The sequence below is a fragment of the Sycon ciliatum genome, chromosome 3, assembly GCF_964019385.1.
Source record: "Sycon ciliatum chromosome 3, ocSycCili1.1, whole genome shotgun sequence".
Lineage (NCBI taxonomy): Eukaryota > Metazoa > Porifera > Calcarea > Leucosolenida > Sycettidae > Sycon > Sycon ciliatum.
The window spans coordinates 28,245,794-28,258,608 of record NC_088645.1 but is presented as its reverse complement, the minus strand read 5'-3'; the positions used below and the strand labels follow the sequence as shown (position 1 = coordinate 28,258,608).

General features: G+C 45.4%; 1 protein-coding gene across 1 annotated transcript in view; it reads left to right on the top strand.

Moving 5' to 3' along the window:
• Positions 1 to 12,288, top strand: part of LOC135811938 (uncharacterized) — a 49,476-nt gene extending 37,188 nt beyond the window's left edge. Inside the window, exons 4-13 of the mRNA XM_065325210.1 lie at positions 575 to 898; positions 1,884 to 2,069; positions 3,886 to 4,005; positions 4,294 to 4,323; positions 4,872 to 4,901; positions 6,135 to 6,164; positions 7,715 to 7,744; positions 8,199 to 8,228; positions 8,734 to 8,896; positions 11,948 to 12,288. Of these exons, the coding sequence (XP_065181282.1) occupies positions 575 to 898; positions 1,884 to 2,069; positions 3,886 to 4,005; positions 4,294 to 4,323; positions 4,872 to 4,901; positions 6,135 to 6,164; positions 7,715 to 7,744; positions 8,199 to 8,228; positions 8,734 to 8,896; positions 11,948 to 12,215 (1,211 nt within the window). The 3' untranslated portion in view covers positions 12,216 to 12,288. The remainder of the gene's footprint in view (positions 1 to 574; positions 899 to 1,883; positions 2,070 to 3,885; positions 4,006 to 4,293; positions 4,324 to 4,871; positions 4,902 to 6,134; positions 6,165 to 7,714; positions 7,745 to 8,198; positions 8,229 to 8,733; positions 8,897 to 11,947) is intronic.
• Positions 12,289 to 12,815: the final 527 nt, after the last annotated feature.

The following is a 12,815-nucleotide window of genomic DNA, read 5'->3' as shown; positions in this document are numbered from 1 at the left end:
TCTGGTTTGTGTGAAGGCTAATGCAACATGTAGCATTGTGATAGTATTGTCAGGTCATTGTCATTGCTGGTGGTGATGTATTGAGTTAGCATTGTGATAGTATTGTCAGGTCATTGTCATTGCTGGTAGTGATGTATTGAGTTAACATTGTGATAGTATTGTCAGGTCATTGTCATTGCTGGTAGTGATGTATTGAGTTAACATTGTGATAGTATTGTCAGGTCATTGTCATTGCTGGTAGTGATGTATTGAGTTAACATTATGATAGTATTGTCAGGTCATTGTCATTGCTGGTAGTGATGTATTGAGTTAACATTATGATAGTATTGTCAGGTCATTGTCATTGCTGGTAGTGATGTATTGAGTTAGCATTATGATAGTATTGTCAGGTCATTGTCATTGCTGGTAGTGATGTATTGAGTTAACATTGTGATAGTATTGTCAGGTCATTGTCATTGCTGGTAGTGATGTATTGAGTTAGCATTATGATAGTATTGTCAGGTCATTGTCATTGCTGGTAGTGATGTATTGAGTTAACATTGTCACACTGTTCCACATGTGTACCTTCATACAGGTCAACATGTCAGTCTAAATGCTGCTGGTACAGGACAATCAACAACAGCATTCCGCGTGACATTTGGTGATGGACAACCTACAGCCAATGTTACCAGTTACTTACCTGCATGTGTTGTGATCAGTGGATCAGGACCCTTCATTCGACTAGAGAAGACTGATGGTAGTCTAGTGTTGGCCGAGACAGGTGCCTTCTCAGGATCTCTAAACGGTGCACAGGTAAACACCACAGTACATCCTATACTGGACACATCATACACTGGACTGTACCATTGCAGAACAGTGGATCACAACTCAACACAAACATATCAACTCAACATTTTAGGTAAGTTTGAAACCATTTCCTATTTTCTGTGCAATAATCTCTCAATAACTGACTGTGTACTGTACAGCATGGTTACTGGAGTAGAAAGGAGAATGAAATTAAGAAATGATTTATTAGCTGTGTGTCTCACTCGCAATATTACGTGTATGTACACATGTGTGTGTGTGTGTGTGGTGCACCTGACTATTGCACATGTGTGTGTGTGTGTACACCTGACTATTGTACACATGTGTGTGTGTGTGTGTACACCTGACTATTGCACATGTGTGTGTGTGTACACCTGACTATTGCACATGCGTGATACAAAATAACACTACGTTCCTGCACAGTTAAACTTGAGTCTCCGACAACCTTATCGATCCGACCACTTTTTCTCCTCCTGAATATCCTTTCATAGGCGCATCTAGAACCTGGTCTCCGACTATGTTGGAGTATTTATATTCCAAGGAACAATAGCCTAGTTTGGTAGCACTTGTGCATGACCTATATTCACATTTCGGCATGAATACTACGTGATTTCCGCTCATGGTTTATGCACACTCTGTGTTGCATGCTGGCTGTACGTCTGTCACTGCACCCCGTATGCTTTCCCCCACACCTTCCATACACGGACTCGTGTCCGGATGCTCTGATGTAGGGCGCTTGTTCACTTTCACATACTGCAGCTAATATGGGACTATATGGGACTAACTCGAACCAGGGACCTTTCTCGCGAACATCCCTGGTTCGAGTCCTGGTGGTGTGACTGAGGAGGTTTTTCTTTCTTTCGTATCTGATTAGCAAGTGTTGAGTTTTGGAGAGAAAAGAGCAGTACGAGGAACCTGGTCTAATTTCCTAATACTTTGCAACTCTCCATCAAGTCCCAAATTTTGAAATTCCGATCATGGTTTATTTCTCAAGTCTTCACTCTATCCATTATTGCACACTGAAGACTTGCTACCACAAAACCTACAACCGGCTTGAATGTTCTCTTCTTTGTTTCCAGAACTTTGTCCAGATCTCATTTTTGCAAAACACAACTTCAAACCCATTACTGATTTTAGCAGGGCGATTGGTACGAACATATCAATAAGGTGTCAAGCGGGGTTTCTTGCTAACACCAGTCTGGATGTGACCTATTCTACATGCCAGAGTGGCGGAGTATGGAACCCAAGACCACCAGCATGTGAAAGTAAGTCGGTACACTAGTTATTATTGGTGTTGAAACAAGCGTATCTTTAGCACGACGCTACTTGAACGCGCCCAAACGTCAACACCTGTAAAAATCGTATTTTCCCGTGAAAGTACTACCTGTTCAAGGATCGATAACTTTACCTTCCGTTGGACGAATTCCACGATCTTGAGCTTCGTGGAAAGGTCTTGAGCCGAGGAACAAACTGGTGGCAAACCCAGCTCGGAGGGAAACCAAAACCCCGTGCTACAGTCTGGCAAACTTCATCAACGTGCTCGACAGACTCGAGTACGGCCAAGACTAACCGGGGTCAAATATTCAGCTGCCATTTCGGTCTCCTTGCTCGTATCGAGCTCAAATGTTTTGTCAAGACTCCATTTGAATCTTGTTTCCATGGCAGCAAGTAGCGCAAAAATGATCCACAATGGAAAATACGCGTTCTTCAGACTGCACGAAAAAATCTAGTTGAAATTTGCCGTGTCGAGTCGCATATCTCAACAACCGGTAGTCGTAATGCATCGGCGATTGTTTCTATCGCCAACTGAGAGTTTTCACGTGCAGATACAGGTTTCGATTGTGAGAATCGACCAAGTAGTGGGTGAGTTACGATAGTTTGAATAAGTTGCTATGGACTCAACACGGACCCCACAACTATGAGATGCAGGTTCACTGTACAGTGTACAGCGCGCGTCGTACTAGTACGACGGCCGTGGGGCATGCAACTCATGTGCGTCGTACCAGTACGACGCTTGCGCTAACGGGGTTAACAAACCAGCGAACAGTTCCACTAACGAGCAAGCTATCGAGAGAGCTAACGAGTTTCATTGATGTGGCAATATGATTTTTTACGTATTTTTTTCTAAGCTCGATTTCTTATTCAATTCAGCTGGTTCAAATAATTATCACTGCTGGTATTTGGGGTTGCTTCTGCTTCACTTCGGACTACTGTTTGGTGCCGAGATGTCGTTTCAGCGCAGTCGTTGAGCAGCCTTTGTAAGAATAGACCGTTTTGCAACGATTGCAAGTAGCCCTGTTCTTCGCTGCATCGCGCGAGAAAACTTCCAAATGACTGGGACTAACTTTCACTCGAATGGAAAGTTGACAGAAGCATGTCCTGCGACAGATCAGCAGATGCGGAACAAGACATCAGTGGAGGCCACCAAAGCTGCAACGACAACTGAAACACATTCGCGTTGTGCAGGCATACGGTCACTGTAACTGCGAGTGATTTTCTTTTTGCGTGGGACTGGACTCTTCGTACCAGGGAGTCGTAAAATATTTACGACTCCCGGTCGATATATACCGCCATGTGTACGGAGTACGGTGTTCGTTAGTGCACATGAGCTGGCCGCACAAACGAACCGAGTTTCTGGCGAGCGAGCTAACGAGTACTCGGTGAGATCGTTTCCACACTACTAGTGATGAGGGTTTTTTCGGGGTTTTAAGAGTGTGAAGCAGCGAGTTATTTTTCCAGCTTTATCTGGGTCTGTCGAGTTGCCGAACGAGAACAGTTGGAAAGCGGTTTCAAATGGCCGTGAAGTTGTGCGCCGGTCATTGGTGTCTCGAAGTGTTACTAACTGGTGATGGAGGTCACATTCTACTTGCTATGCCTATCTAAATATAGTGATCACTCTAGCACACAATTTCACGCTCACTATCCGTTTTTGCCGACAATGACGACTTGCGTAATAAAACTAACGTCTAAAATAGACCTTGAATTATCCTAGTTCCAAGCAAACACACAAACATGCTGGTCTATAATAATACCGGTAAATGGCACACTTTTTGCACCCGTTCTCTTCTATTTCCATTCCAGGTTGCAGAGTTAGATGTTCCGATGACATCAATGTTGAATCCTGTAATCACGTGATGGGACAAGGCACTGTCAACTGTATTTGTAAACTAAACTATATATGGGCAGGGAGCAAGTGTGTGGGTAAGTGCCTTATGTGCTATGCATCACACAACTTCACATTGATGTGTTGTGAATTGTGCCATGGTTCATGCTTGGGTGAGACAGAGACAGGCGCTGAACACTAATGTCACTGGCAATGTTTGAGTGCACACTCCTGTATGGCAAAACCTATGTGTACTTCACATGGGGATCACTAGTAGCTGCAATCTAGGTTTTCACTTGCTTCTTTCCATCTCTGCCTTTCTGTGTGTAACGCATATGCTTGTGTGTCGGTATATATGTGCGTGTATTTTGCTGTGTTCTATTTAGTAGTCTCTCCTACAATTCCTGTTACCAGTGGTACGTTCTATTCTGTTTCTCCTTGCCTTGCACTTTCAGTGAGTGCATCAAGCACTGCAATGGGTTTTGAAAACACTGCATGACCACTGTGTTGCATCTACTGGTGCATAAATGGCCATTAGAGCAGTGACAACAACTTTCTGCAACGTGTACTAGAAAGACTTGTGGCAGAATTGTTTCTAGCCGTGCAAAGATGTATGTGCAGTGGCGGATCCAGGGGGGGGGGGGGGGGCAGGGGGCATCCGGGACGGATACCTTGGGCCCCCTCTTCGGCCAAATCCTGGATCCGCCACTGATGTGTGTTTCATGGTAGGCTTGGTGTGTACTCCGTATACGACTAGCCGTGCTAAGATGTATGTGTCTTTCTTGGGAGTCTCAGTGTGTGCTCTGTATACAACTAGTTTGCCTGTATCACACCACAGAGCATGTAAGAAGAAATTAGTTGCTGCTCGACCCCTGGTACTGAATTCCTCGTTTTCGTTTATGTCCTTTTGTTACCCTAAATGCGCTGGTATCTATCTGTGTGTATTTTCCTGTGTTCTATTTAGTAGTCTCTCCTACAAGTCCTGTTACCAGTGGTACGTTCTATTCTGTTTCTCCTTGCCTTGTACTTTCAGTGAGTGCATCAAGCACTGCAATGGGTTTTGAAAACACTGTATGATAGTGTTGAAACGATCTCACCGGATACTCGTTAGCTCGCTCGCCAGAAACTCGGCTCGTTTGTGCGGCCAGCTCGTTTGCACTAACGAACACCGCACACCGTACTCCGTACACATGACAGTACATGTTGACTGGGGAGTCGTAAAATATTTTCCAACTCCCTGGTCGATCGAGAGTCCAGTCCCGCGCAAAGTGAAAATCACTCGCAGTTACGGTGACTGTATGTCTGCACGACACTTGAGTTGTTTCAGTTGCCGTTGCAGCTTTGGTGGACTCTACTGATGTCTTGTTCCGCATCTGCTGACCTGTCGCAGGATATGCTTCGGTCACCTCTCCATTCGAGTGAAAGTTACGCTCAGTCGTTTGGAAATTTTCTCCCGCTAAGCAGCGAAGACCAGGGCTCTTTGCAATCTTTGCAAAACGGTCTATTCTTACCAAGGCTACTCAACGACGGCGCTGAAAAGACATCTCGACACCAAACAGCAGAATGAAGTGAAGCAACAGCAATCCCAAATGCCGGCGGTGATGATTTGAACCAGCTGAATAAAATCTAACTTAGAAACAAAATATTCAAAAAAACATATTTGCCACATCAATGAAACTCGTTAGCTCGCTCGATAGCTTGCTCGTTAGTGGAACCGATCGCTCGTTTGTTATAGATACGCTCATTTCAACAATACTGTATGACCACTGTGTTGCATCTACTGGTGCAGAAATGGCCATTAGAGCAGTGACAACAACTTTCTGCAACGTGTACTAGAAAGACTTGTGGCAGAATTGTTTCTAGCCGTGCAAAGATGTATGTGCAGTGGCGGATCCAGGGGGGGGGGGTGGGCAGGGGGCATCCGGGACGGATACCTTGGGCCCCCTCTTCGGCCAAATCCTGGATCCGCCACTGATGTGTGCTTCATGGTAGGCTCGGTGTGTACTCCGTATACGACTAGCCGTGCTAAGATGGATGTGTCTTTCTTGGGAGTCTCAGTGTGTGCTCTGTATACAACTAGTATGTTTGTATCACACCACAGAGCATGTCAGAAGAAATTAGTTGCTGCTCGACCCCTGGTACTGAATTCCTCGTTTTCGTTTATGTCCTTTTGTTACCCTAAATGCGCTGGTATCTATGTGTGTGTATTTTGCTGTGTTCTATTTAGTAGTCTCTCCTACAAGTCCTGTTACCCGTGGTACGTTCTATTCTGTTTCTCCTTGCCTTGTACTTTCAGTGAGTGCATCAAGCACTGCAATGGGTTTTGAAAACACTGTATGATAGTGTTGAAACGATCTCACCGGATACTCGTTAGCTCGCTCGTCAGAAACTCGGCTCGTGTGTGCGGCCAGCTTGTTTGCACTAACGAACACCGTACACCGTACTCCGTACACATGACAGTACATGTTGACTGGGGAGTCGTAAAATATTTTACGACTCCCTGGTCGATCGAGAGTCCAGTCCCGCGCAAAGTGAAAATCACTCGCAGTTACGGTGACTGTATGTCTGCACGACACTTGAGTTGTTTCAGTTGCCGTTGCAGCTTTGGTGGACTCTACTGATGTCTTGTTCCGCATCTGCTGACCTGTCGCAGGATATGTTTCGGTCACCTCTCCATTCGAGTGAAAGTTACGCTCAGTCGTTTGGAAGTTTTCTCCCGCTAAGCAGCGAAGACCAGGGCTCTTTGCAATCTTTGCAAAACGGTCTATTCTTACCAAGGCTACTCAACGACGGCGCTGAAAAGACATCTCGACACCAAACAGCAGAATGAAGTGAAGCAACAGCAATCCCAAATGCCGGCGGTGATGATTTGAACCAGCTGAATAAAATCTAACTTAGAAACAAAATATTCAAAAAAACATATTTGCCACATCAATGAAACTCGTTAGCTCGCTCGATAGCTTGCTCGTTAGTGGAACCGATCGCTCGTTTGTTATGGATACGCTCATTTCAACAATACTGTATGACCACTGTGTTGCATCTACTGGTGCAGAAATGGCCATTAGAGCAGTGACAACAACTTTCTGCAGCATGTACTAGAAAGACTTGTGTCAGAATTGTTTCTAGCCGTGCAAAGATGTATGTGTCTTTCATGGTAGGCTCAGTGTGTACTCTCTATACGACAAGTCGTGCAAAAATGTATGTGTTTTTCATGGTAGGCTCGGTGTGTACTCCGTATACGACTAGTCAGTGTCTGCTCCAGAGCCGGGTGAGCCGGGTAATCGACCTGGTTGGACGGCGCTTGGACCTGGTTGAAAATATAGTACCGGATCACCTGTGACCCGGTTGGTACTTTACACGCTCGAACTTTGAAGGGATTGACTACATGGCTTGTATGTGTGACAGATCATGCGGAGGCGCACACCGAAGTGAAAGTAGTCAGTATCCGGTGTGTGCAAGTGCTCAGTTTGAGCTTGATCGTTTGAGGTGTTGCTTTGAGCCTCCAGCGAAGAGGCGAATCCACAGACCTCGCATGTGACTCGGCTGGTGAGACAGCGTCAGGCACATGTGTACACGGCTCCGAGCCGGTTGAAATGGTTGCGCCAGGTACACGTGTACCCGGCTGTCCTACAATCCTAGAGCAGACGCTGCTAGTATGTCTGTACCACACCACAGAGCATGTCGGAAGTAACTAGTTGCTGCTCGACCTCTAGCTCAGGTCCTGAATTCCTCGTTTTCATTTCTGTCCTTTTGCTACCCTAAAATCGCTGGTATCTGTGTGCGTGTATTTTGCTGTGTTCTATTCAGTAGTCTCTTCTACAAGTCATGATACCAGTGGTACGTTCTATTCTGTTTCTCCTTGCCTTGCACTTTCAGTGAGTGCATCAAGCACGGCAATGGGTTTTGAAAACACTTTATGACCACTGTGTTGCATCTACTGGTGCAGAAGTGACCATTAGAGCAGTGACAACAACTTTCTGCAGCGTGTACTAGAAAAAACATGTGTCAGAATTGTTTCTAGCCGCGCAAAGATGTATGTGTTTTTCATGGTAGGCTCAGTGTGTACTCTCTATACGACAAGTCGTGCAAAAATGTATGTGTTTTTAATGGTAGGCTCGGTGTGTGCTCTGTATACAACTAGTACGTCTGTATCACACTACAGAGCATGTCAGAAGTAATTAGTTGCTGCTCGACCTCTGGTACTGAATTCCTCGTTTTCGTTTATGTCCTTTTGTTACCCTAAAATCGCTGGTATAATATATGTGCGTGTATTTTGCTGTGTTCTATTTAGAAGTCTCTCCTACAAGTCATGACACCAGTGGTACGTTCTATTCTGTTTCTCCTTGCCTTGTACTTTCAGTGAGTGCATCAAGCACTGCAAAGGGTTTTGAAAACACTTTATGACCACTGTGTTGCATCTACTGGTGCAGAAGTGACCATTAGAGCAGTGACAACAACTTTCTTCAGCATGTACTAGAAAGACTTGTGGCAGAATTGTTTCTAGCCGTGCAAAGATGTATGTGTCTTTCATGGTGGCTCGGTGTGCACGCTGTATACGTCTAGGCGAGCAAGAATGTATGTGTCTTTCATGGTAGGTTCGGTGTGTACTCTGTGTAGGCCCAGTATGCCCGTACAACACCACTCAGTGTGTCAGAAGTAACTAGTTTCTGCTCGACATCTCGTACTGAATGCCTCGTTTCTGTTTATGTCCTTTTGTGGCCCAAAATGTCACAACCTACGGTTCAACTACCACTTCATCGGCGCTTCTGCCCACGACGCCACGACTACTTCACACAAACTCGCTACCTCCTACATCTTAAAATCAGCTATGTCAAGTGGAACACGATCCTTGCATCCGCCTTCCACTGCCGATGATTCTACAAAGCAGCGTGTATCAACTGCAGCTATCGTTGGCATTGCTAGTGTAGTAAGCATCGTGACAGTGGCATGTGCCATCCTTCTCACCTTCAAGATCAAGAAGGTTCACAGGTAGGATCTTACTATAAATTTCTACTTTATACTGGTGTGGCGGTGGCTTGTGTACTGTTTGCTCTTGGTCTCTACTGTAAATTACCACCAGAGCACCCCACCTTGATTTCACAGCCAGGGAAAAACACATAATCCTATGGCAGAGTGCAATAGATTGTGTGCGGTGTGAGAGCCTTAGTGTACTAAAGTCACACTTAGGTTTTTGTGTGCAGCTCGTGTCCGCTAAAAGTTAACGTGTATACGGATTGACTGCACAACGTGCAATGTGTATACACGGTTCGTGTGGTATGACCTACAGACAGGACCCCACGTCCACACTATGACCAGAAAAGGACGCGCCGTACTCGCTGTACTTTACACTACTTACGTGTATACGCTCATAGGATATGAAGGATGGCTAGTGGCTCTGGAAATTACCTGCATCCGAAGTGCCACCAGCAGTTACATGTTGCCCTGCCTTTACAATGAGAAAACCCTGTACGGTAGATAAATGCGCACAGGAACAATTTCGCCTGGTTGCATCATGTGTGAGCGAACAAGGTAGAAATGGAGAATTGGAATGTTACCTACATTTTGGCAAAAATCTGTTTTGCATGAAGGTCACCTACAACAATCAATTTTTTCAGGTTCCAAAGTTTCAGGCTGCTACTATCTATGAAGGAGTGTTTCAATCCTCTCCATTTTTCGGCACTAGCAATAGTCCAAGAAGATGGCTGCTACAAACGTTTGAACTTGCACTTCGTGCCAAGACGACTGACTCACGACTGCCGTGTGGAGCACATGAAAAGTACGTCAGGCGGTCCCCTCGTGAAGCCTGCAAGAAAGCACCACTCTCTGCTCAACACACAGTGTTTCCGGGAATTCCCCTCTCGTCATCACTGACTCATCAGCTGAACTGGAGTAAGCTGAGTAGGTCTAACGTCTGGAGCAGCCTCCTTCTTCTACAATAACTGCCCAAGTTTCAACATCTCACTTTGACAATAGTCCGATAGGATCAATTAAAACTGTGCAATTTTTGATCAGCATCGATGTGTCCGTTTTTATGTTCGGATTTGAGTACGATCCACCTCTGCATCGCATTTGCAATTGAAGGGCTCCGATTCAACACGATGTAAAACCGTTTTATGGAAAGTTCAGGAACTGCAGTTTTTCCTTTGTTCTTTTCGGTCTGCACTGCAGCAGCAATGACCTTTATCGTGTTTTGCAGAAGAACGCAAACTTTAGGCATCATTTTGACTGGGATGTATCTCAATTTGACCCGTAAAACCGACACACACAGACGTCCGTGGCGTGATGATGAATTCTTCCATTACAAAAAAACGCAAAAGCTCCGGTTTGGTCATTATAGCGTTTTGAATTGGAGCCCTTCAATTGTGTTTATGGATTCTCCACAGGCCTTAGCCTAAATCGATTGAGTCTCCGTCATTGCACATGCAAAAAGTATGTCCGAAATAGAGAAAAAAGAAAAAAATATTGTATATAAACGCAGTTGCATTGATTTTCTAATGGTGGGGTATGGCATAATTGTATGTCTGTGCATAACACATTGATTTTCCAATGGTGGGGTATGGCATAGTGGTATGTCTGTGCATAGCACATTGATTTCTCAATGGTGGAGTATGGCAGAGTGGTATGTCTGTGCATATTACACATGCAATGATAACATCCTGATAAGTAGAAGGACAAAATGTTACGAGTTATGACTAACTGCCCACCAACGTAACCAGATCTTATACAGTCAGAGAGTGCGACAAAATGGTGGACAGTTATTCATAACTCGTAACATTTTGTCCTTCTTCTTTTCACAATAATTTAATTGGCTCACCATCCGAGTTAAATGATAACATCAACAATAATAACAGTTTTGGATAGTCTCCACAGGCCCAAGTCACCCCCTGTCAACAAACGTAGAAATCAATTTCACGGTCCGCTCAAGACTCAGTTAGACTGAATTTTCAGCATCCGTAGGAACTCCACCACCCTTCAAAGATTTAAAGTGCAGAAGCAGCTCCTAAAGCGGTGGGAGGCCCACCACCAAAGTGGTCCGAGACCGAAAAGCTCATTTGCTGCATTCATGTTTCCCTCGTGCCAGGCCACGAGTTTCCTATCGACTATGGGCCGCAGCACAGCTGGAACCAATCCTTCCGCTTCCTGGCAGGACTTGGACCTGGTACCATCTATTTCTCAATCATGGTCTTAGACAAACCCCCATGTCAACACCCTAGAATACTGCCGAATACTGGATTAACGATTCGATTATAGAGACATAGTAGGCCGTCGAACTCTGACGTCACAGCTTCTTGACAACGCGTAGCTACTTGGCCAAGGGGTGACAAACAAAAGTCGCGTCACCTGCACTTTTCATGTTTCCAGTGACAGCATTCTGCAGTGACCACAGCTACAGCATCTTTTAGACTGAGGAGAGCACCAGCAACTCTGGGCTCGTTTCCTTGTCCAGCGGCAAGCGAAAATCATAACTCCTATCTCTCAGGTGCTGGTTAACACTCAGCAGGAAAACACTGCACGATGGCTTGAGAGGCAAGGAGAAACTTGTTGAAGTAAAACAAATTTTGAAGTCGCAATCTGCACCAGCGCGCCCCAGTCAAAGTGATGCTGTGACCGTTGGAAACACGACAAGTGCAGGTGACGCGACTTTTGTTTGTTACCACTTGGGCTTGTAACTACGTGTGACTACGAGTTTTCAGGCAGCGTGACGTAGGCACTTCGACAGCCTATAGTAGAATAGAAAAGAAGCACTGGCAAGAAAGTAATGAAAAGACACGAAGTTTATCTGGTCAGTACAACACTGATGGCATGCTCATTACCACAATCTCCCAAACATAGCTGCACAAAACAATAAAACGAGAACATGGAGAAAGGTTCCATGTGGGCTCAAAACCCATGGCGAGTAGAAGTTACATAGAATAAAGGATAGAGCAGAATGGTTTTATATGACGAGCATCAGAATTACAGTTCATTCTTTTCGATGTACTTGCACTTAAAAGTGCAAGTACATCGAACTTATTGATGTCATCAATTCCACTTCAACAGGACACTGCCTGTGGACACTCCTGTCACTGTCCCCGTGGATATCCTGCCCCCCAACACCACCGAGGAGGAAGGTGGTGATGACCAACAGGATGCAGCCCAGCCAGACACGACCACAACAACAATTGCAGTCAGCCAACGGGTACCGCAAAGGTCAACGACTAAATGCAAGGTGGCGCGACCATTTGTAGTTGTTGCACCCGCAACGAAATCCCATGTATACTCAATTGAAGAAGTATCTTCTTCCGGGGAGATTGAACTGCTGACGTAGTTATGTAAGTCCACTTCCTACAACCCAGCACTACTTTTACATGGAAAGCTTAAGGTTGCATTTGTTCGGTCATTCCCCGAATGGGCAGGCCATGCGGTCGGTACCCATCGCGGAATCGGAATGAGGGTAGCAAACAAACCTGCCCGCGTGGACTCGTGAATCTGGCGTTTTGTGCAACTCTGAAAATGATGGTTGGATGTTTTGTTTGTGTACCAGCTTCGCCTGTTGTTTTGTAGCCTTGCCAAGGCTATCGGTAGTTACTTTTTTGCTTGCGTACATTTCTGCATGCCCCTTACAACAGTCCAGATGATGGTGCGGCCAAACGCGGCGTAGATCTACGAGCACCCGTAACTAGGGTGCCTATACATGGCGTTTGTCCACTACTTCATCATGACTTTTCGACACCTCGTCTCAGACACAGAAACATCTCTAGTTCTACACGTAACGGAGGGTCTTTTTTTATTTGACAGAAATTAGGCACTGCAGTGAGCAGAAGCCAAGTGGCAGGCTCAGTACCTGTTTGGAAGATTAGGTGCTGTGGATCGTGGGGCTCAACAATGAGTTCTTGCTAGTCTCGCTGTGATTCTAGAGGCCCTGCTC